Source organism: Macaca fascicularis, chromosome 8, assembly GCF_037993035.2.
Source record: "Macaca fascicularis isolate 582-1 chromosome 8, T2T-MFA8v1.1".
NCBI classification, from domain to species: domain Eukaryota; kingdom Metazoa; phylum Chordata; class Mammalia; order Primates; family Cercopithecidae; genus Macaca; species Macaca fascicularis.
In genome coordinates, this window is record NC_088382.1 from 95,131,166 (window position 1) to 95,154,080 (window position 22,915).

General features: G+C 40.3%; 1 protein-coding gene across 2 annotated transcripts in view; it reads left to right on the top strand.

The window, feature by feature from the left end:
• Nucleotides 1-22,590, top strand: part of CA13 (carbonic anhydrase 13) — a 36,707-nt gene extending 14,117 nt beyond the window's left edge. For both annotated transcript variants that reach the window (XM_005563640.5, XM_074000039.1), the window contains 4 exons: nt 6,472-6,567; nt 7,761-7,823; nt 8,339-8,494; nt 19,760-22,590. In XM_005563640.5, coding sequence (XP_005563697.2) covers nt 6,472-6,567; nt 7,761-7,823; nt 8,339-8,494; nt 19,760-19,879 — 435 coding nt within the window. In that variant the 3' untranslated portion in view covers nt 19,880-22,590. The remainder of the gene's footprint in view (nt 1-6,471; nt 6,568-7,760; nt 7,824-8,338; nt 8,495-19,759) is intronic.
• The last annotated feature ends 325 nt before the right edge of the window (nt 22,591-22,915 follow it).

The following is a 22,915-nucleotide window of genomic DNA, read 5'->3' on the forward strand; positions in this document are numbered from 1 at the left end:
TATTCAGCTTATTGGTAAATTATAACACAATAAAGCATTTATTGAGTTGTTTCTACTCCTTTTTCCTTATAATTATATTCACTAATAATACTCTGTGCAGAATCTGGATTAAAAAAATACTCTACTTTTTTTAATCCTCTGGTTAAAGAACAAAGCATAATAAGCTTCAGATTTAATATGATTAAATATTACTAACACCCAACTTTACCATGAGATGAAAATGAATTATATGACTCAATCAGTACTATTCCTGTGAAAATAATTTGGTTTCTGAGTCACCTAGGCAAGACAGAGCTAAGTTATCAGGCAAGTGCAGTTTTTCTTCATGTTCTCATGGTTACTGAGCTGTAGAGTTTAGATACCCCGTATAGCCCTGCTGTTCAGAGAAATCCGACAATCGAACTTTTTTCCAGTTTCACTCTTCCATTGACATGTACCTCTGCCCTTTTAAGTTTATCATCCAAATCGTTTGCTTTGCCACTAAATCACTTGTGTTTGAGGCCAAGTAGCTTTAGGGTATGGAACCTGCTCTGTCCTCAGGGTAGAGAAATAAAAGGTACATACAAAGTTTTTTATGATGATGGACAAACTATGTCAAGAAGGTAGAAAGTGGGACTCCTGAATTTGTATGGTGTCTCAATTTGGATCATTTACCAAATAGTTTTCATGTTTTCTTTCTAAAGTTTTATGTTCTGAATATAACATGTTGTACTAAATGTCCAAAGCACCCTCGGGACTAATTACTGGTTGCTTTGGATCACTGGTCTCTCATTTTCCTTAGCAACTCAGGGAAATTGGTCAAAATGCTTTGTGTAGTTACACCTTGTACTTTAATAAACTTGAAAGTACTACATACTCAGAGAGGCTTAGGTTTTCTGCCAGCTGGCAAGTAGTTTCCTGAAAAGGGTCCTCCTGACACGTGTCAAAGGCTCAGAGTCCTTACCTGCAGATCAAGGGCCATTTCTGTAGATAAAGACTTTTTGTTGTTGTTGTTCTGCAATAAATCATTATTACTTATTTATTTATTTAAAGCAAACCAGTGAAAGAAAGGACCAAAACCTTTGATTCATTTATATATTTATAAATGGAAAAAATTTGTAATGCAAATTTCACTTATTCAAAAACTTAGGTACAACTTACAACATTACAGATAGTTCTTTTCCCTTCTTTTGTTTCACATGGAGACCTTGGAGACTCAATTCATGTTAAGACACCTAAGTATGAGTCCTCCAGGTAAATATTATACAAATCGGAAGCATCTAGGAATTTTTAAGTATATTTTAAGACATACATTTTTATGCATGCTTTAAACAAACAGTATTTTTTTTTTTTTTTGAGACAGAGTTTTGCTCTTGTTGCCCAGGCTAGAGTACAATGGTGCGATCTCGGCTCACTGCAACCTCCGCCTCCTGGGTTCAAGTGCTTCTCCTGCCTCAGCCTCCTGAGTAGCTGGGATTACAGGCATGCACCACCGTGCCTAATTTTGTATTTTTAGTAGAGACAGGGTTTCTCCATGTTGGTCAGGCTGGTCTCGAACTCCCGACCTCAGGCGATCTGTCTGCCTCAGACTCCCAAAGTGCTGGGATTACAGGCGTGAACCACCGCGCCCAGCCAGTATTTTATTTTATTTTTTTTAATGAGAGACTCTAACAAAAAAGCTATGACCAGCACCAGCATTTAAAGATAAAGCTTTGTGAATAAAACTTGGAATAGATTTTCTTTCTTCTTTCTTTCTTTTTCTTTGAGATCTGTTGCCCAGGCTAGAATGCCACGGTACAAACATAGCTCACTGTAGCTTTGACCTCCTGGGTTCAAGGGATCCTCCCACCTTAGCCTCCGGAGCAACTGGGACCACAGGTGGGCACCACCACATCTGGCTAATTATTTTTTATTTTTTGTAGAGACAGAGTCTGGACATCTTGCCTAGGCTGGTCTGAAACTCCCAGGCTCAAGCAATCTTCCCTCCTTGGCCTCCCAAAGTGCTGGGATTACAGGCCTGAGCCACTGCACCCACCCTTGGAATTGTATACTGTTCTTTAATATGCATTCAAGGCTATTTCTTATTTCATTGGCTTATATATTCATTCATTCTTTCACTCAGTAAGAATTCTTTGAGAATCAAACCCGCTCCTAATCTTTACACAGCTTACTGGTGCTTACCCTGAAGGGAGTGCAGCCTCACACATATTTGAGGTCAGAAAATGCTGCCCTATGGGATGGGCATCTGTTTTAAGTTAAACCAGGTGGATGGATGGATGAAGGGGAGGGAACCAGGTCAACTGGGGAGATAGCAGTAGTTTTGCATAAAATCATGTGTGAGGATGTGGGTTGGGAAGGAGGCTTGCACATTTGAAAAACAGTATGTCCTTCAACAGTGTAGTTAGAGCATGGAGAATGACGGGGAGAGTTGTCAGAGGCAAAGTTGGAGAGGCTGGGAAGGGCCCGATCTAACTGAGGTAAGTCCTGGTAAGGATTATGAAGGTGATTCTGAGCGCAATGGGAATCCACTGAATGGCTTTGAATTGGGAAGTGGTGATATTTGCATTTCAAAAATAATTCACAACTATTGTTTGAGAATAGATTGGATGGAAGCAGGAGTGGCTAAGGGGAGCTTTGGAGGAAACTTTTGGGGAAAGTTCCAGGCAATAAATGAGAGTGCAAGTGGAGGCTGGCTGGCTGGCAGTGGCAGCTTTAGTGGGATCTGTCGATTGGTGGGTTTGAGAGTGAGGAAGGGCAGGATCCATGTTTCTGGACTGAGATAGGAAATGCAGAGAGAGAAAGTCTGGGTCAAACCTCAGGGTTGGTGGAGTGGGAGAGGTAGACAATAAACAAATAAATGGTGCATGGTAAGTTCTTTGATGGGAACAATACCATGTGATCTGGTAGAGTGGCTGAGGGCTTAGGAAAAGCCTTGTTGAGGTGATACATGAATTGAGACTGAATGATAAGAAGAAAGCACTGTGAGAAAAATCTAGAGAGAGCTTTCCAGGAAGTGGGAGCAGCAAGCACAAGTGCTCTAAGGCAGGAGTGTGGCTGGCATGTTCAACAGGAGAAAGTCATTGGCCTATAGGATTGGAATTAATGAGAAAGGAACAGTTATGGGCTCTGTCCCAGAGAGGCAGGCAGGGACCATGCCACATCGGGTGCCGTTGGGCATGGTAAGCAGTCTGAAGTTTATCTGTAATGCAGTGGGAAGAAGACAATGGAAGGTTTTGATCAGGGGAATGACATGTTCTGCTTTATATTTTATAAAATATAACTAGCTGCTGGGTGGAGAGGAGGCTGTTGTCAGGCAAATGTTGAAGTAGGGAGAAGAACTAGGTTATGGAAGTCATTCAAGTGAGCAGTGACAGTAAATTGGACTATGGGGGTGGTGGAGACGAAGAGAGCTGGACAAATCTATGATGTTTGGGAGATAAAGTCAGTAGGGTTTGCTGATGAAAAGGATGTCATGATTGAAGGAAGGAAAAAGAGGAGTTTAGAAACACTCTTAAGGTTTTGGTGTAAGCATATCGGAGGCTAGTGGTGCCATTTACTAAAATGTGCAAGTCTGGGAAGGAGCAGGATGCAGAGAGGAATTCACTCTCTGTTTTAGACACGTTGTTTGAGATGCTTGTTAGGCATTCTAGGCTCATGTTCAAGTAGGCTGTTGGATAAAAACTTCGAGTTTAAGAAGAGGTCAAGGCTGGAGATGGGGGCATTTGGGAGTCCTTGCATTTGGTTTCACGTTCAAAAGAACCCTTTTGTGCTCAGCTCCGTGATTCCAAGGAGTTGATTAGTTTTTCCAGCCACTTTTGTACTAAGTTCATAACCATCATCAAGTTATGTTCCCTTGTAAGTAAAAAGAAGAAGTGAAAGAAAGAAAAAAGACATTTAAAGTTGCAACATATACAAATTTAATTTTAGGCCTAATATGATGGTTTGTGATATTACAGAGAGATTAAAGTGATCTAAATCAAGAAACATTTTATCCCAAAAGTTAGGCATCTGCAAAACTAGGCTAATTGTCCATTCTGTGTTTGGAACTTTGTCTAATGAAAGTTGAGGCAAAATATATAGCAAGCATTTTAAATATGTAACTAATAATAAAACTGATTTCAACATTCATCATGGATTTTTGGCATAGTATTTGGCAGTATATTTTGCATACCACTAATATGTGTTTGAAACTGCTAAATTTTAATATTATTATCTAGAAATTAGTTGCCAGTAGGGGAGAATCTAATTTTCATTTTTGTAGTGGCTACAATTTCTTGTCTTTCAGCTCAAATCACTGCTGTTGTCAATGTTAGTCAGGAAATGTGAGTTTGCTGGGGTTTTTATGTTTTAATTCAAATATAAATGTTAATAGAAGTGGTATCAGTTTCTCTGTGAAGTTATTGCTGCCAGTTAAGTAAGGTGTGTAGGAGAGAAAGAAAAATATTTTCTTGGCCTAGTTTCCCATCATAGTTTAAATAGTTGTATTTTTAGCTAGCAGAAGGATGGTTATATGTAGGATATATATATATGTCCATTCATCTCTCTTTAGTTACACATTCATATTTTAATCAGTTCTGGTTGTGACCCTAAAGAAGTCATTTTATATCTTCCTCTCTTTGGTCTCATCTCTTACTAAGAGAACTGGTGCATTGGCACGGAGTCACTTGAAACAATTTTAACATCCTTATCAGCCCTTCCCTGACAGTGAATGTCATCTGTCTCATGTGAGCCAAATGAATTCTGTTTCATCACCCAGTGTTTTCAGGTTTCTTTCCTCCCCCAACTATCTCACACCAACTTGCAACATGGCACTATAGGAATCCACTTTTATATTACTTGCCTGATATCGCAGTCTTCCTTGATTATTTGTGGATGGTACACTGTTTTATAGTTTTACAGTTGACTGTTTATGATTGTTATCTATTCAGAAATTATCTCCTATAAATTGCCTGTAAGACATAGAGTTATATTTAAAGGATGGGATAAAGATGTATTTGAAAATGCTAAATCCTCTCTGTAACAGTCAGCTAGAAAGATGATTTGGGCATGAAGACTCACAAAAATATTTTCTTCCTGATAAACAAAAGGGATTCATTAGAAGGAGATCTTGTCTGAAGTCAGTCCCTCATATCAGGTCCTTGGACACCATGGCTTGATCACCACTTATGATCGTAGCTAAATCTTTTGGGCATGTCGCATTGCCCTTTGGCTTCTGTCTCAGTTTGTCCTTTTGGGGAAGACTCCCCAAAAGTGGTTTTCTTCTTTATCGTTATTCTGAAATCTTTCACACTTGTGGGTGTGTTTGAGATACTGTATTGCTTGCAATGGTAAAACATTTAGGATACCTTTAGGTGTTGCATGAGGCTGCTTGCATATGAGTAGAGTTGTGAGGTGGGTGAAGTCTGTTTTCCAGAGTTCCAGGCCCTCCACCTCCTTCCCTTCCCCCTTGTCTATTTATCCCCCTCCTTAGTAGCACCAGCTACCCTCCCATTTTCTACCTCTTTTTCCCCCAATGAAACTTGCTTTCAGCAAAGTATCTAAACATATTCATAGAACGTGGTAAGTGTATCAAAATGATAAGCATTTTTATGTGTGAGATGACAAATATGTTCATCAGTTTGACTTAATCATTCCACATTTATACATATATTAAAACATTACATTGTGCCCCATAAATGTATACACTTATGATTTGCCAATTAAAAATGCTCTTAATAATAAAAAAGTGTGAATGCTATTTAACATAATTACTCATAAGGAGACTTTGTGTTTTCAAGCCATAAAAAGTCTTAAAATGACAGGTAGTAAACATTTAACTAGGCAGTTTTAGAAGCAACCTCACTGTCCTTGGTAGCGGGATTGTCCTGGAAAACCTACTGTGTAGGAGGTTGACTTCTCCACCTACCTGTGAGCTCGGGCCCCTTCCATGGACTTTACTGCCGGCCGGGATCTGATCTGAGGCTGCTGCATTGTAGTCTCATCTGTGGAAGACATGGAGGAGCCTCCAGTTACTTGGGAGCAATGACTGGAGTTTGTTAGGGCTGGAGGGGCTGTGAAGGATGTTCAAAGCTTTTTTTTTTTTTTTTTTTTCCTGAGATGAAGTCTTGCTCTGTCGCTCAGGCTGGAGTGCAGTGGCGCAATCTCAGCTCACTGCAACCTCCACCGCCTGGGTTCAAGCAATTCTCCTGCCTCAGCCTCCTGAGTAGCTGGGACTATAGTCATGCACTACCATATCCAGCTAGGATGCTCGAGGCATTCTATATAGTCTTTAATATAGTGCACCACAGGGTAGTTACGTGACTGTGATCCTTCACTGCATGAACTTTCACTTTTGGACAAAAATAAATAAGAGGATTCTGTCCAAGATTCTTGTGGTAAATACATTATACATAAGTGTACAGCACCAGAAAATTTGTAAATGTTTTATTTGCATTTATGTTTTTCAGGATGTCTAACAAAACATTCCTACTATGTTGTGTATCTCCCTTTCAGCTCCATGTTGTTCATTGGAATTCAGACAAATACCCCAGCTTTGTTGAGGCAGCTCATGAACCAGATGGACTGGCTGTCTTGGGAGTGTTTTTACAGGTGAGAATCTACTGATTTCATGTTAAATGATCAGCCTTGTTGAAGAAAGAGCTTCAGTCACGAAGTAGACATTTAACCGTCTTGTTTAATAGTAAACTCAATTTAGGTGTAGCATTTTCCTTTTGCAATGAATATTTAAAAATTATATATTCATTTAGGAGCATTGTCTTATAAGTCTTCTTATTGTCCATTGATCATTTTTATGTGAATAACAACAGCAGCATCAACATCAAGAACAGCAGCAGAAATAACAACTGAGATACTGGAAGAAAACATTTATTCTGGGCTCTTCCTAATTGTATACTATTTAGGACAGAATAAAGTTCAAGCTCCTGATTTTTCAAGCACTGGTCTCACCATAATGACATATTGTCCCAATGTGCTCACTGGTTTTTTAAAAAAAAATTTATTGTATTTCCTTTAATCTAATATTCACATTTGGTTAGACAATTATTGTCATCATACCTGGGAACAGGTTGGGCTTCTCACCTCCCTCCGCCTCCACATTCTTGTAGGCGTGCCCCTTTGTCACACCCCATACTCTCCATATGTTGTAACTCATGAACAGGGAATACCATGGATGGCAACAGTTCCTTGCCTCTGGACACCAAGTAGGGGTGGTTGTGGCAGGATCCAGGTGCTTTAAAACCTTCAGGTAGATTCAGAACACCTGTAATAATGAAAAGAGGATCCTTTATGAATCTATAATTTATGATGAGTTTGCTTATGATGATATATTCTCTTGATTTGCAACCTCAAATCATTTTAGGCTGCAAATGTGAGATGTTTGCATCTAGCATTTTGATGCCACCATTGTCCGTTTGAATTGAGGGGCTGACTGTCACATCTAGCTAGGTAGTGCAGGTTATTTGTTAGACTGTCTTACACAAAGTTTCTCTCAAGTTAACCTACATCTTAAACACTGATAAAACTTAACAAATATTAAGCTGTTACTATTAGTTTTGGGTCTAAGCTGCAAGTTCAGTACAGGAACCCTGTAATATTATCTTGTTCAGATCCTTCTGTCATGATAAGACTGGCAGGTAAAAGAGAAGCTTTGTTATAGAACAATCACTGTATGTTCTGTGCTGGCTGAGGTTTTTTAAAAATAATTTTAAAATGGTGGCTGAAATTGAGTGATTCCGACCTGATCTGCTACAGTAACCATTTCTTTTGAAATTTTATGTTTTTAGATTGGTGAACCTAATTCCCAACTGCAAAAGATTACTGACATTTTGGATTCCATTAAAGAAAAGGTAAAATGAATTACTATTTGTTAATAATTAACGTATTTTTTGTTCTCTCACACATTTTCTTATCTTCCTTTAAAGACTTAGACATATGCTGCCTGCTTTGAAGTTTGCAGCATACTTGATGGAAAAAAAGCAGAAGTAACCTGTTATCACTTATCTTTTGAATGTAAAGGTCTTAAATTACCTAAAATCAACATGAATACATATACTTATGCATAACTAGTCTCTGGTATTATATTACAGAGTAAGCCTTTAATTGTAACACATTTAAAGGACCACTTATATTAAAACAAACCTTATGCTTCTTAAATAAATCTATATGATATGTTACTTTATCTAAAATTTTTAAGATGAAGATAGATGCTTTTTAAAAGATACTAAAAGAAGATATTAGATAACTCTGGATGCAGATATTCTATATTTACATAATTATAATGGATGTGCATGGATGTATGTTTTTTGAGGTCTATGTAAAGCTATCCCATTATAATTTGTGGGAATTCTTTTTGTTCCCCCAGGGTAAACAAACTCGATTCACAAATTTTGACCCATTATCTCTGCTTCCACCGTCCTGGGACTACTGGACATATCCTGGTTCTCTTACAGTTCCACCTCTTCTTGAGAGTGTCATATGGATTGTTTTAAAGCAACCGATAAACGTCAGCTCTCAACAGGTACATAATCTCTTCCAGGTTGATACTGATTCCCTTAGAGGAAAGTGGGCTTTTTTTTTTTTTTTTCAACCCTGCCCTTAATTTCTGCTGTGTTTTGAAGTCTGTGTTTTCTCTTTATTCATCAGATGGGTGATTGGGCTAGATGAGATCTGTGCCCCTTTCATATTTGACCTTCTGTGATTAGACGATTTATTTGCCACTTCTTAGAAATGTACATAGCGACACTGATGAAAGTGAAGCATCATTTTGAGCACTATAATCATTTGCTTTTGTTTTGTTGCTGTTTTATATGGGGATATAAACAGGCTGAGATACAAACAAAAAAATCAGAGACAGGCTACTTATAGAAGGTGACATTTTTCTTTCTGACCTGAGTCTCCACTCCTGCTTCTACAAATTTCCAAGTGAAACTTGAGGACAGTGATTCGTGCAGTGCCTTAAGAAATGTGTGCCTGCTAAGTGTAAGATATTGTTGTTTTGTACACTTAAAAACTAGTTAAGTGGGTAGGCTGGGCACAGTGGATCCTGCATGTAATCTCAGCACTTTGGGAGGCTGAGATGGGTGGATCGCTTGAGCCCTGGAGTTTGAGACCAGCCTGGGCAACATGGTAAAACCCCATCTCTACAAAAAATACAAAAATTAGCCAGGTGTGGTGGTGCGTGCCTGTAGTCCCAGCTACTCGAGGGGTTGAGGTGGGAGGATTGCTTGAACCCAAGAGGCAGATGCTGCAGTGAATCAGGATCATGCTGCTGCATTCCAGAGCAAGACTTTTGTCTCAAAAAATTTTCTTTTGTTAAGAGGGTAGATCTCATTTAAGTGTTAGAGAAAAGAGAGAGAAAGGGGAGGGGAGTGAGAGGGAGAGGAAGAATTGTTGATCTTTTGGCATTTGTTGACAAAAACTTTTGTTGGGCTGTCTGAGGGGCTTAATGCTTAAAGCATTTGTAGAGAGGCTGTGGGGAGGCTCTTTTTGTGTAGACATCTAGTCACTCATTCTTCTGTTAAATGCTTATGGAGCTTCCCCTGTAGGCCAAGAGTCTGCCAGACTCAGGATATCCAGTTTGTCAACCAGGCTGGTGTGGAGTGGATGCAACCATACCTCACCCCAACCTTGAACTCCTGGGCTCAAGCTGTTCATCTTCCTGCCTCAGCCTCCCATGTAGCTGGAACTACAGTGGCACGCCACCATGACTGGCTTATTGCTTTGAAAAAGTTTGCGTAGACAGGATCTTGCGTTATTTCCCTGGCTGGTCTTGAAGTGATCCACTTCTGGCCTCAAATGATCCTTTTGCTTCGGCCTCCCGAAGTGCTAGGATTACAGGCATGAGCCACTGCGCCCCGTCAGGATATCCAGTCTTTAATGTTCAAAAACTGTGCCTGGAGCGCTGAACCAGGGGGCTGGCCAATCTGATGGGTGGATGCTGTGTGTTCTTGGATGCTGTGCTTCTTCGTTGGTTTTGTTTTTGTTGTTCTTTTTGAATTAGGTGCAATATCTTATCATGAACATAGTCTAGTAATTTTTTTTTTTTTTTTGGAAACAGAGTCTCACTCTGTTGCCCAGGCTGGAGTGCAGTGGCGCGATCTTGGCTCACTGCAAGCTCCGCCTCCCGGGTTCACGACATTCTCCTGCCTCAGCCTCCCGAGTAGCTGGGACTACAGGCGCCCACCACCGCACCCGGCTAATTCTTTGTATTTTAAGTAGAGACGGGGTTTCATCATGTTAGCCAGGATGGTCTCGATCTCCTGACGTCATGATCTGCCCACCTCAGCCTCCCAAAGTGCTGGGATTACAGGCGTGATAGTCTAGTAATTTTTGCAGCTAATAAAGTACACATGTACTGGGCTTGCCCACCTGCCTACCTCTTTATTTTTCCTCCTAATGATACCAGAGCTGGCCCACCTTTACCGAGATCATTTCAGGCAGCATTTCCCCTTGGAGCATTGAACACATCCTTCTTTCTGTTGGGTGTTTCTCCTTGTTGACCTTGTTTTTAGGATTAAAGGCAAATAATAACCTAGTGTGTATACTTTTTAAAACATTTTACAAAGGTCTGTGTAGAAATCCAGAGCTTGACTGACATGAAAACTCCTGTGAATTTTTCTATCATTGTATCATGAGAAAAATGACCTGTTACTGATTCAGAGTCCTTAATAAGGGAATTCATTTTTCTCCCTGTCACATGCTAAATGGTTTACTTTTATATTTCTTTATTAAATTTGAACTGAATGATATTAAGAATGAATAAACTATAACATCAAGGTGGTTAATAAGGGAATCATATTTTCCATCATATTTCAAGGAGACTGTTATTTCTTAAAGCCACTTGGAAAATAACTTTTTGTTTAGTTTTATTTTTTGCTTTCAATCCACCAGTGATCTGGAGGAGAATATATCAAAATATATAGTTTAGTTCCTTAAAAATAATAAAGTTAACCTTATTAAAAATATCTACCTGCAAGTTTAGGAATTATGACTGCCTAGCTGTGGATTCACTACTTTGTCTTATTTGAGGCTCAATGGATTACTATTATTAATGTGGTTTTTCTGCAGAACAGTATATAAAATAATAGCTGTGTTTTAGAGCTCTGAAGTGATTGTTAATTCACTTTGGAGCATCCACTTAAATCTCCTCTAGTAGCAACACTTTCACATATTTTAGTTTCTAACCAAATTGAGAAAGTTATTTGAGTAACAATTCAATTTATTAAAATCTGATATTGTGGTGGTTTTAAAAGTTAAAGAATAAAGCAAAAGAAAAAAAATTCAGTCCCAGTCTAACCATGAAAAAATATCAGGCAAAATCCAGTCAGGGGACATTCTATAAAATAGTATTCTCAAGGTCATTAAAACTACCAAGGTCATCAAAAACAAGGTAAGTCTGAGACACTGTCACAATCAAGAAATGCCCAAGGAGATATGAATATTAAGTGTAGTGTTGTCCGGATTTTTTCCTAGGGTTTTCTCCACAGTTTCCTGTCAAGTTACAGTTTGACCTAAGGTGCAAATCAGATGTTTTTCATTTTCTTTTTCTTGATTTAAGTCCATTTTTCTCTCTCAGAGTCACTCATTGAGGACTAAATTCTTAACTGCCATGCCAGTGAGCAGATAAATGTACTATTTTCTGATCCTTTTGAAGACAAATCTGTCATTTTCTCTGGAGGGCCAACTTCTCTTGCCAAGTCTCTTTGGGTTATCTTAAATCATCAACATTGGGTTACTTAGCTGAAATTCAATATGCAAAATACTTGGCTTTGTTTCTACTCTCCTTTTAAAGAAAAATAACTATTTTTTATTATGATATTATTTGCATGCAGTGAAACTCATGAATTTTAAGTGTGTGGTTGCTGATTTTGGTAACTGTATATAGACATGCTACAACTACTGCAGTCAAGATGTAGTTCTCAACCACCACTGTGGCTCACACCTCTAATCCTAGCATTTTGGGAGGCCAAGGCGGGTGAATCTCCTAAGGTCTGGAGTTCGAGACCAGCCTGGTCAACATGGTAAAACCCTGTCTCTACTAAAAATACAAAAATTAGCCACGTGTGGTGGTGTACGCCTATAATCCCAGCTACTCAGGAGGCTGAGGCAGGAGAATCGCTTGAACCCGGGAGGCAAGGTTGCAGTGAGCCCAGATTGCACCACTGCACTCCAGCCTGGGTGACAGAGCAAGACTCCATCTCAAAATAAATAAATAAAAGATAGAGATCTCAGCCAAAAATTTTCTGGTGCTCTCTTGCAGTCCTTCACCTTCTTCACTATAGTCCTAGGCAACAACTGATGTGCTGTCGCTAGAATTTTACTTTTTCTAGAATTTTATTTAAATGAGTCATACAATAGATTTTTGTGTTTGAATTCTTTTACTGGTATAATCTTTTTAAGATTCATCCATTTTATTTTATTTTATTTTTTTCTTAGAGACAGAGTCTGGCCCTGCTGCCCAGGCTGGAGTGCAGTGGCGTGATATTGGCTCACTGCAACCTCCACCTCCCAGGTTCAAGTGATTCTGCTGTCTTAGCCTCCTGAGTAGCTGGAACTACAAGCACTCACCACCACGCCCAGCCAATTTTTGTATTTTTAGTAGAGATGGGGTTTCACAATGTTGGCCAGGCTGGTCTTGAACTCCTGGCCTCAAGTGATCTACCCATCTTGGCCTCCCAAAGTGTTGGGATTATAGGTGTGACCCATGGTACCTGACCCATTTCATTAATTTTTATTACTGTGTAATATTCCATGGTATGGATATATTATATTTTAAAAATATATTTCACAGTTGATGGACATTTGGTTTGCTTTTAATTTTTGGCCATTATGAATAATGGCAATCCATATATGGATATTAGGAATAATTTGCACACTTTTGTGTGCACACATTTTTATGTGTCTTGTGTCAATACCTAGAACTGGAATTACTAGGTCATGTTTGCTTAATTTTGTAAAGTACTATTATATTGTTTTCTTTTCCTTTTTTTTTTTTTTTTCTGAAGGAGTCTCGCTTTGTTGCCCAGGCTGGAGTGCAGTGGTGTGATCTTGGTTCACTGCAACCACCACCTCCCGGGTTCAAGCAATTCTCCTGCCTCAGCCTCCTGAGTAGCTGTGATTACAGGCACTCGCCACCACACCCAGCTAATTTTTGTATTTTTAGTAGAGACAGGGTTTCACCATGTTAGCCAGGCTGGTCTCGAACTCCTGACCTCAAGTGATTTGCCCGCCTCAGCCTCCCAAAGTGCTGGGATTACAGGCATGAGCCACTGTGCCCGGCTGAGTAAAGTACTACTATATTATTTTCTAAAGTGGCTGTGTCATATTAAATTCCCACCAGCAATGTATGAGATTTCTGGTTGCTTCATACCCCTGCAAGCATTTGGCATTGTCAATTTTTCTAACTTTAGGTATTCTAGTGGGTATGTGTGATTTTAATTTGCATTTATCTAATGACCACTGATTTTGAAAATTTTTTATATGCTTAATGGCTATGTATGTATTTCCTTTTGTTAAGTATCTGTTCAAATCATCTGTCCATTTTAACATTGAGTTGTTTGCAAGAGTCCTTTATATAGTCTGGATAACAGCTCTTTCTCAGGCTGGGCGCATGGCTCACCCCTGTAATCCCAGTGAAAGATTCTCCCGAGGGCCTGAAAGTTTAAAGGAATGAATAACTCCTACCTCCTCAGGCCCGGTCCCAAGGTGCAAGGGCATTTGCACCAGCAGCATGCGTCAGCAAGACAGCAGAAGCAGGAATAGAGCTGGCCGGAAGACACATACCCCCTGAAGACCGAGAGGGAGGCCATCTGGGTACTACGTAGCAGTTACTTCAGACTGGGACACTTCCTGTTTACAGAGGACTATAAAACCCCTGCCCCGTCCTCACTTGGGGCTGAAGCCATAGGCCTCAACCCGTCTGCATCCGGGGATGTAAGGCTCTTGTATCCATTCGAACCCCGAGAGCGGGCCAACAGACAACACGAGGCGCTGTGGAGCAACACGTTGTTTTAATGAGCACCTGGGTGCAGACGGGCTGAGGCCTAAAATGGCGTCAGTCCCAAGTGAGGACAGGGCAGGCGGGGGTTTTATAGTCTCCTGTAAACAGGAAGTATCTCAGTCTGATGTAACTGCTATGTGGTACCCGGATGGCCTCTCTCTCTCGGTCTTCAGGGGATATGTGTCTTCCAGCCAGCTCTCTTTCTGCTTCTGCTATCTTGCTGACGCATGCTGCTGGCGTCAGTGGCCTTGTGCCTTGGGACTCAGCCTGAGGAGGGAGGAGTTGTTCACCCCCTGCCGAGCTTTCAGGTCCCCGGGAGAATCTTTCATTCCTGTCTGTTTGGTTATAGAAAAGGGAAAAGGGATGACTTTCTCAGTAACTACTTCAGGAGTGACATAGGGTGGCATGGGCACCTTGGAAAAAGAAAAACTTAATTTGGGGGTATTCTTGAGAGACGAGTTGGTATCCATCGTGTCGTTGTAGCAGGAGCATCGTCTGGATTGTCCTGGAGGCTAACTGTAGTTTCAACAAGAGTTTTAATGCTTTTATTATTAGTGGGATAACACAGGGAGAAACAGGAGGCTCCCAATGATGAAGATTGCTGTCCCTACCAGTGTTTTAAATCCTCCTAAATAAGAGAACCACCCTCCTAGAAGGTTTGTTGGGTCCCATCCCTTCCAGGTTTGGACTGATACATGGTCTTCTTTTCTGATGTTTGAAGCGATTTCTAGAACCACTTTTCCATGATTGTCTATGTTAAGACAGCAATTATAGATATTAAACTTACCATACACCCCACCCTCTTCTGCTAATAAGTAGTTTAGTGCTAGCCTGTTTTGATAAACTGCTGCGTGCATTTGGTTTTGTTGTGAGAGCATTTCTAGGGCTGAGGCGGTTTGGTTAGTGATTATCTCTAGAACAGCTTGTAGTCTAATTGTTCTATTTAGCATATATATGGGAGTGCAATAACCCCATGGACCATCCTCAGCCCAAGTGGCAGGGCCGTAATATTTGATGATCCGTTGTGGAGGCCACTTGTCCTCTTGTCATCTTTGGCTCCCTCCTACCTCCAAGGATCATTTTTCTCTGGTTAGGTTATCATACACAGGGACTCCGAGGGTGTTGCCCGCCTGCTTTGGAGGTAAAAAAGAATCCAGGTTTAATTGTGCCTAGGAAGCAAGTACCTTGCCAGTGATAAGGTAGCCATGAGTATGCCTGGGTTCCACATATCCAAAAGAATCCATCAGGGGCAATCTGTTGTAGGCTGGTGTTAATAGGATTGTCCCATAGTGCACTTAGGCTGGGGTATGCGGCATAAGGGTTAATGGTGTTGGTACAGTACCAGGCCTTTTTTGGCAAGACATAATTGAGGTAGCTTAAGTTAGAAGGAGACCAAGCTCCGTGGGGTAATTTTGGCTACCACTCTGCTGTGGAGGCATTGACTGTTAGGGTTTGGTGACAGGGGCTTTCACCTATGGCGTGATGGGTTTTATTCCACCTGCGGGATATGCACATCGTCCCTGTTACTAGACGTGTCCAGGACTGTGGGCATTCCTGAGGAGTGAAAGTGAGGCTGGAGTTTTGGGATGCTAGTAAGTAAGGGGGAATAGAGTCTATTCCATACCGTGGCCACTGTTCACTCACATGGGCTCCCCCGCATACCCAGTGATTGCACACATTCATGGTAAGGGCGATGAGTTCTCCTAGATCTACAAACAGGTTATTTCCTGGCTTAGGATGGGATATGTCTGCTTGTAGTTTTATATAAAGGGATGGAAATGCCACGGGTAATTTTGGAGGGGGGCTGTTGGCTTTTGTTTGGCTGTAATCTGTTCTCTCTTTATATCATCTAGCACTTGAGTGTTTGCTCCCCATTGTCCAATTTTGGTGAAGCAAAGCCACTGCTTACCTTTTGGACATGTAGTCCCATTACGACTGCCAGATACTCCTAGATTTTTTACTTTATAGTAACTTTTCCCTGACTCAACACATTCCTCGATTAAGATTCCATAACAGGATTTTTCTGTATGAGTATGGTAAGTAAAGGATTGTTGTATTTTTCCTCCATAGTGGAAAGACTGATAGATAACACTCATGGCAGCTCGGAGGGTCTGCCGTGGACAGTAGGGCGGGTACTGATACTAGATGCAAGGCTTGTGTATCGGTTTGAACCCTGAGAGCGCACCAACAGACAGACAACACGAGGCGGTGTGGAGCAACACGATGTTGTAATGAGCGCCTGGGTGCAGATGGGGGGAGGCCTAAAATGGCGTCATCCCCACGTGAGGATGGGGGAGGGACTCTATAGTCCTCTGTAAACAGGAAGTGTCCCAGTCTGATGTGACCGCTGCATATACCCATACGGCCTCCCTCTGGATCTTCAGGGGGTGTGTGTCTTCCAGCCAGCTCATTTCCTGCTTCTGCTATCTTGCTGACACACACTGCTGCAGCAAGTGGCCTTGCGCCTTGGGACTGGGCCTGAGGAGGGAGGAATTATTCATTCCCTTAAGCTTTCAGGCCCTGGGGAGAATCTTTCTCCCAGCACTTTGAAAGGCTGAGGCGGGAGGATCACTTGAGACCAGGAGTTCAAGACCAGCCTGGCCAACATGGCAAAACCCTGTCTCCACTTAAAAAAAAAAAAAAAAAAATTGGTGTGGTAGCGCCTGCCTGTAACCCCAGCTACTCCGGAGGCTGAGGCATGAGAATTGCTTGAAGCCAGGTGGTGGAGGTTGCAGTGAGTCGAGATTATGCCACTGCAATCCAGCCTGAGTGACAGAGCGAGACTCTATCTTAAAAAAAGAAAGAAAGAAAGAAAAAAGTGAATCCTTGGACCTTATTAGAAATTCCAATTCACAAATTTGGGGTAGGGTCCAGGGATCTGAATTTTTAAGAATTAACTCAAAGTATTTTCATTCAGATGCTTTGGGACCACCCCTCCCAAAACTGGCTTAGAGTGAGACATGCGTGTGGACATAATAGATCCATCTAGGAAGGTTAGTTAGAACTGGGTGGTCAAGGGGCTTGGAAGCCATGCTGACACATTTGTTTTGGGTACCTATAAAAATGTTAGAAATGTGATGTATTATAGGGATGTATTTGGAAATGTTTACACTAAAATGATATGATGTTTGGAATTTGCTTAAAAATAGCCTAGTTTGGGTAGGATGGCAAATGCAAAGAGAGCTTTGGTGGGAGAATGGATGGAAAAATTGGCTGTATGTCGATGATTGTTGAAGCTAGGTCATGGATTCCTGGTGATTTATGATGTTGCTTTTTCTACTTTTGTGTCCTTTTGAATATTTACATAATAAAATGTAAATTAAAAGGATAGGGGAAAATGGGGAAACAGAAAACAAGTTTCTCTGTGGTTTGTGCATGGCTTGTCAAGATGGCTTATTTATTGAAACTTCTCAGCTACCCCTCAAGTTTCTCATCTGTAAAATGGAATAATTATATATTATTGATAAGGATATTTTGGAGATTAACTGAGGTAATGTAAAGCACTTAACCCAGTGCCTAGTCCATCATTTTCCGTAACAGAACTTATTTTTATTATTACTCAATTTTGGCAGGCAGTCGAGTGCTATCAAAGAGGTTTGAGCATAAGAGTGACATAAAGCTGTTTACAGAATCATAGAAGAAGAGTATTTCAGCTTATTGGAGTTGCTACACAATGAAATTAGAATTTCAGTATTAGAGTCAAGGAAACCAGCAAAACAGGTCATACCTGCTTCAGCCTCAAGGCTGAACTGGGAACATTTCTACTGGGAACCTGTAGGTACTGAGTCAGCCTCAGTGACAGGGGGCAGCTTTGTTGCCTGCCTGGATAAAGCCTGGAACCACATAAAGGGATAAGACCAGTGGGAACCAGCCAGGGATGTGCATTTTAAGGCCAGGGCAGTAGTAGAGGACACCTAGAGCCAAGAGAAGCAAATCTGAATGGGGACTGGCAAATACAGGGTTGACCTAGCTGGGCCAAATGATTGTGAGACCCAGTTATAAGGGGAAGGGGTTTGGCAAGACATCAGAACAGGTCTAGGAACTCTTACCAAAATACACAGGCTGTTCAGAGAAGGAGCTGAAGTCGGATCCAGTTCTAGACTGGTGAGCTGAGAGTGCTGCTGGGGCAGGGAGCCATGATCAACTTCCAGAGGGATTGAACAGGGGCAGGAGCTGGGGTTGTGGGAGAAAAATAAAGCCAACCTCTTCGGAGGAATCAGCAGTATCACTGTGGAGGCAGGTTGCTTGATGAAGCCTGTGGACCCATGCTTTAATTCAGGACTCAGAATTCCTGCACAGCCACCTGGAATGACCACTCCAGACAGACCTGGATCGTCATGATCTGCAGAAGACTAGGTGTCTTTCCTATGGTCTCAGAGGTTAGCCCCTGCTGTTAGCCTCTGCTACTTGACCAGAGATTCTCTTAAGCCTCATGTGGTTTTAGCTATAATGATCTGGTCTATTGAAACATGAGTAATAGTATGTTGTAAACATTTGTCTCCTTCCCATATCTGTACTTAAAAACAAAACGAAACAAAAAAACCTCAAAATGGCTGGGTGTGGTGGCTCCTGCCTGTAATCCCAGCACTTTGGGAGGCTGAGGAGGGCAGATCATGAGGTCAAGAGATCGAGACCATCCTGGCCAACATGGTGAAACCCCATCTCCACTAAAACTACAAAAATTAGCTGGGCGTGGTGGCACGTGCCTGTAGTCCCGGCTACATGGGAGGCTGAAGCAGGAGAATTGCCTGAACCTGGGAGGCTTAGGTTGCAGTGCGCTGAGATTGTGCCGTTGCACTCCAGCCTAGGCGACAGAGCAAGACTCTGTCTCAAAAAACAAGCAAACAAACAAATAAAGCCCTCAAAATACCACATGTGGAAAACATGGTTGCTTGTATATATGATGGTTGATCCTATTGCCTTAGAGCATAGTTACAAACTGTTGCCTATTTCTTATAAAGGCCCTCCCTCCCCTCTGCCCCCCATCCTGGTTAGTACTGTATAAGAAACATTTTAGGCATCAAGTATTTGATGAAAACCTAAAGGATGTGTCCTAGTCTGAATTTGCTTGACTCTGAGATTAGATGGTTAACAAAGTTTAGAGACTGTAGGTTCTCATTCCTAATTTGTCTTCATCAAAATAAAACAAACACCAAAGATTTACTTTTATTAATTGACAATATAATTTTGGTGCATATTTTTGAGAAGATAAAATTAGTTTTAATTTTTCCAACTTCACTTTAGGCCTGTACTAACTTTTAATAAATAATATTAAACCACCAAGGGATTGTTAAAAATTTATAAAACATATTTATAATAGAAAAGTTTTCAGCAATAAAAAATAGTGATGTAGGTTGATATTTATTGTCATGCAAAAATGGCTAGTATATATACCAAGTGAAAAAATTAGGTTTCAAAAGAGCATATATAGTTGAGTTCATTTTTGTCATAAAATGTATGTGTTTACAGATTGAAAAACATTGAAAAACATTCTCTGATTTCTAGATATTTACTCTTTAAACCACACTCTAGATGTTTCCTCTTGTTACTTTGATCATCAACTTAAAAATGCTTATACATTTAATTTTGGAACCTGTAGGTATTTGTAGAGCGATGAGAATTTAGCAAAAGAGTTTCTTTATTATATATGACATATAACAGAAAAATTTCGTTGCAATATTTTTTGTTCCTGGTTATAAATATATCTTAATTCTTTATGCAGGGCAATTCATTAATATTGGTGGGAATTTCTATGCTGAAGCTAACTCTTTTCTTCTTCTACAGCTGGCCAAATTCCGCAGTCTCCTGTGCACAGCGGAGGGTGAAGCAGCAGCTTTTCTGGTGAGCAATCACCGCCCACCGCAGCCTCTGAAGGGCCGCAAAGTGAGAGCCTCTTTCCGTTAAAAATTATCACCAATGAACTCCCCCAAACATGGCTGTGGAGAGACAATGAAACAAAACAAAACACAACACAAAAGTCTCTGCCAACAACTCCTTTGTAGAATTCTAATTTATAGAAACCATTTTACTATGAGCTTCAGTGTCACAAAGAACACCAGATCTCTCTCTCTCTCTCTTTGTAATTTTTTTAGTGATAGGGTCTCACTCTGTCACCCAGGCTGGAGTGCAGTGGTACCGTCTTGGCTAATTGTAGTTACCAACTCCTGGACTCAAGTGATCCTCCCACCTCAGCCTCCAGAGTACGTAGGACCCAGCTTGCCTGGCTAATTTTTTTTTTTTTTTTTAGAAATGGAGTCTTGCTATGTTGCCCAGGCTGGTCTCCAGCTCCTGGCTTCAAGTGAGCCTCCTGCCTTGGCCTCTCAAAGTGCTAGGATTTCAGGCCTGGGCCATCAAGCCCAACTGGCTTAGATCTCTTTACTAACTTACTGTCTCATATTTGCACTCACGGATATTCACAGTAAGCATTGTTTGACATATATTAAAAGCCATGAAATATGTCTACTTCAACCTGCATGAAAATATGGTTAACATTGCAAACTTCAGAATGTATTAAAAATTTTACCTTGCCGTAGAGACTGAATTAGTCACAGCTCTCAGTGATGTTAGGTGGAAACTTACATCTCAAATGATAGGATTGTGATACTTTTTTTTGAAACAAGTGATTCTGCTTAATATTTTGTTGTTATTCCAATTCATAAAAAGTAGATTATGTTTTCTTATAAGGATAATTTTTGCAGTGATTATGTTGCTAACTCTCATTGCATGATACCTTTAATAAAATGCACAATATAAGAGTTAAGGGCAATGGGATAAAGCTACTTAATGTGTCTCCTCCACTGATCAAAAATATTCCTTATGGTCTTGGTGAGGAATTCCTCAGGGTATAAATGGCTATTTACACTGTAATGAATTATACCATATATAATATTCACTCAGTAATGTTAATAATGAACTGGCTGATAGTTGACAAAATGCAATGCCTGCCAGTTTATGACATTAACATGGTTTGAAACTAACATATAACATAGTACCAGTGCAGTCACAGCTGCCCTCAGGCATGATGAACACCTTGCCCGTTTTTGCCTGGTGTTTTGGCAGCAAAGCAGGACGCAGTCTTGTGTGGGTCATTATTCTGTCAATTTGTGGAAAAAATTACTTCAGTCTCCTATAAATATATAATGGGTCCCTAAGCCCTTCAACCCATTTCCATGGCAAAACTCACTTTTCCTTTTATGCATGTCCCTCCATCTCTTAATTTTGTCAGGTGGAGCTTGATCTTAATTTTAACCTATTATTATTATTTTTTTTTGGTTTGTTTTTGGTGGGGGATAAGAGTAGTGTTTCTTTTGCTCTTTCTGGTACAAACGGAGAGACACTAAGCATTAACTTAATAACCACATTTAAGATTTGAACACATGCTATACTTTTGTCATCTTCTAACATAAGTTTACCTGAGTTCCCTTGATTTTGATGATTTGTTTCTTATATCTCTCTTCCTCTGGATGTAGTTTTTTTTTTTTTTTTTTGACTGAGTCTTACTCTGTCACCGAGGCTGGAGTATAGTGGCATGATCTCGGCTCACTGCAACCTCCACCTCCCGGGTTCAAATGATTCTCCTGCCTCAGCCTCTTTAGTGGCTGGGATGACAGGCACCTGCCACCACACCTGGCTAATTTTTGTATTTTTAGTAGAGATGGGGTTTTGCAGTGTTGGCCAGTTCGGTCTCAAACTCCTGACCTCAAGTGATCTACCTGCCTCGGCCTCTCAAGTTGCTGGAATTACAGGCGTGAGCCACCACGCCTGGCTTGAATGTAGATTTTAATAATTAACCTTATCCTGCAATGTTGATAGAGTAACTGAATATCAGTAAATTGTGTAACAGTGATGGATACTGTTGCATAAGGTGAGCTCCTGAAGAGTGAAGCTAATACTTTGGTCAATGTTCTTTTCCCCTCTGTGTCTAGTTTAAGGCTTTTAGAAGATTGATCTGTAGCAATTATTTAATGAATCAAATATTTAAAAAAATTTTATTTGCTGTCTTTGGTAATTATCTCTCTGCTTGAAATCAAATGTACTGTAAGTTAATATAACAAGTAAAATACATTATCTTTTGAAAATAGTTTCTTTTTAAAGGAATACTAATTAATTGTAACTTGTAAAACTAAAAGTTCTAATGGTTTCTGAAAGCCAGTGTTGAGTGGAAAAGTGTTTCTTTAGTTTGGAAAGACCTGTGAAGTATCCCAGTCAGAGAAAGAACCTATTTTCTCGAAGAATGTAAGTTGCTATATCCGGAGGGGCATGTAGGACAGGGGTTCTAATTACTGTCTGTGAGAGTTACTGCTTTGTAACTTATGGTTTCTGCTGCAATGTTGTGTTGGTTCTGTATTATAAATTGCACCTTAATAGACCAAAAATATCTATACAGCACTGATTTCCTTGAATATTGTGTGTTAACTGATATATCTCCTAGAGGCAAAAGGTTTAAATGTGTGTTAAAATGGTTATATTGCTTCCTTTTTAAACAAATTAAAAAGTTGTAAATACTAGTGTAGATCTCTTTTGTTTACCACAGCAAATATTGATTTTATGATTGTTAAGCATTTCATATTTTAATTTAAATTGGATTCAACCACAATAAAGAAAATGAGACAAGCTTTCATTTTCACAAACTTGGCTTTATTATTAACCACTCAATCCATTCAAGAATAACTTGTCCACTTAGTTTTCATGTTTCCTTCATGTGTCCTTCAATTACCTGAGACTGGGTAATTTATAAAGAAAAAAAGGTTTAATGGACTCACAGTTCCACATGGCTGGAGAGACCTCACAATCATGGCAGAAGGCAAAAGGCACATCTTACATGGTGGCAGGCAAGAGAGAGAATGAAAATCAAGCAAAAGCAGTTTTCCCTGATAAAACCATCAGATCGCCTGAGACTTATTCACTACCACAAGAACAGTATGGGGGAAACCACCTTCA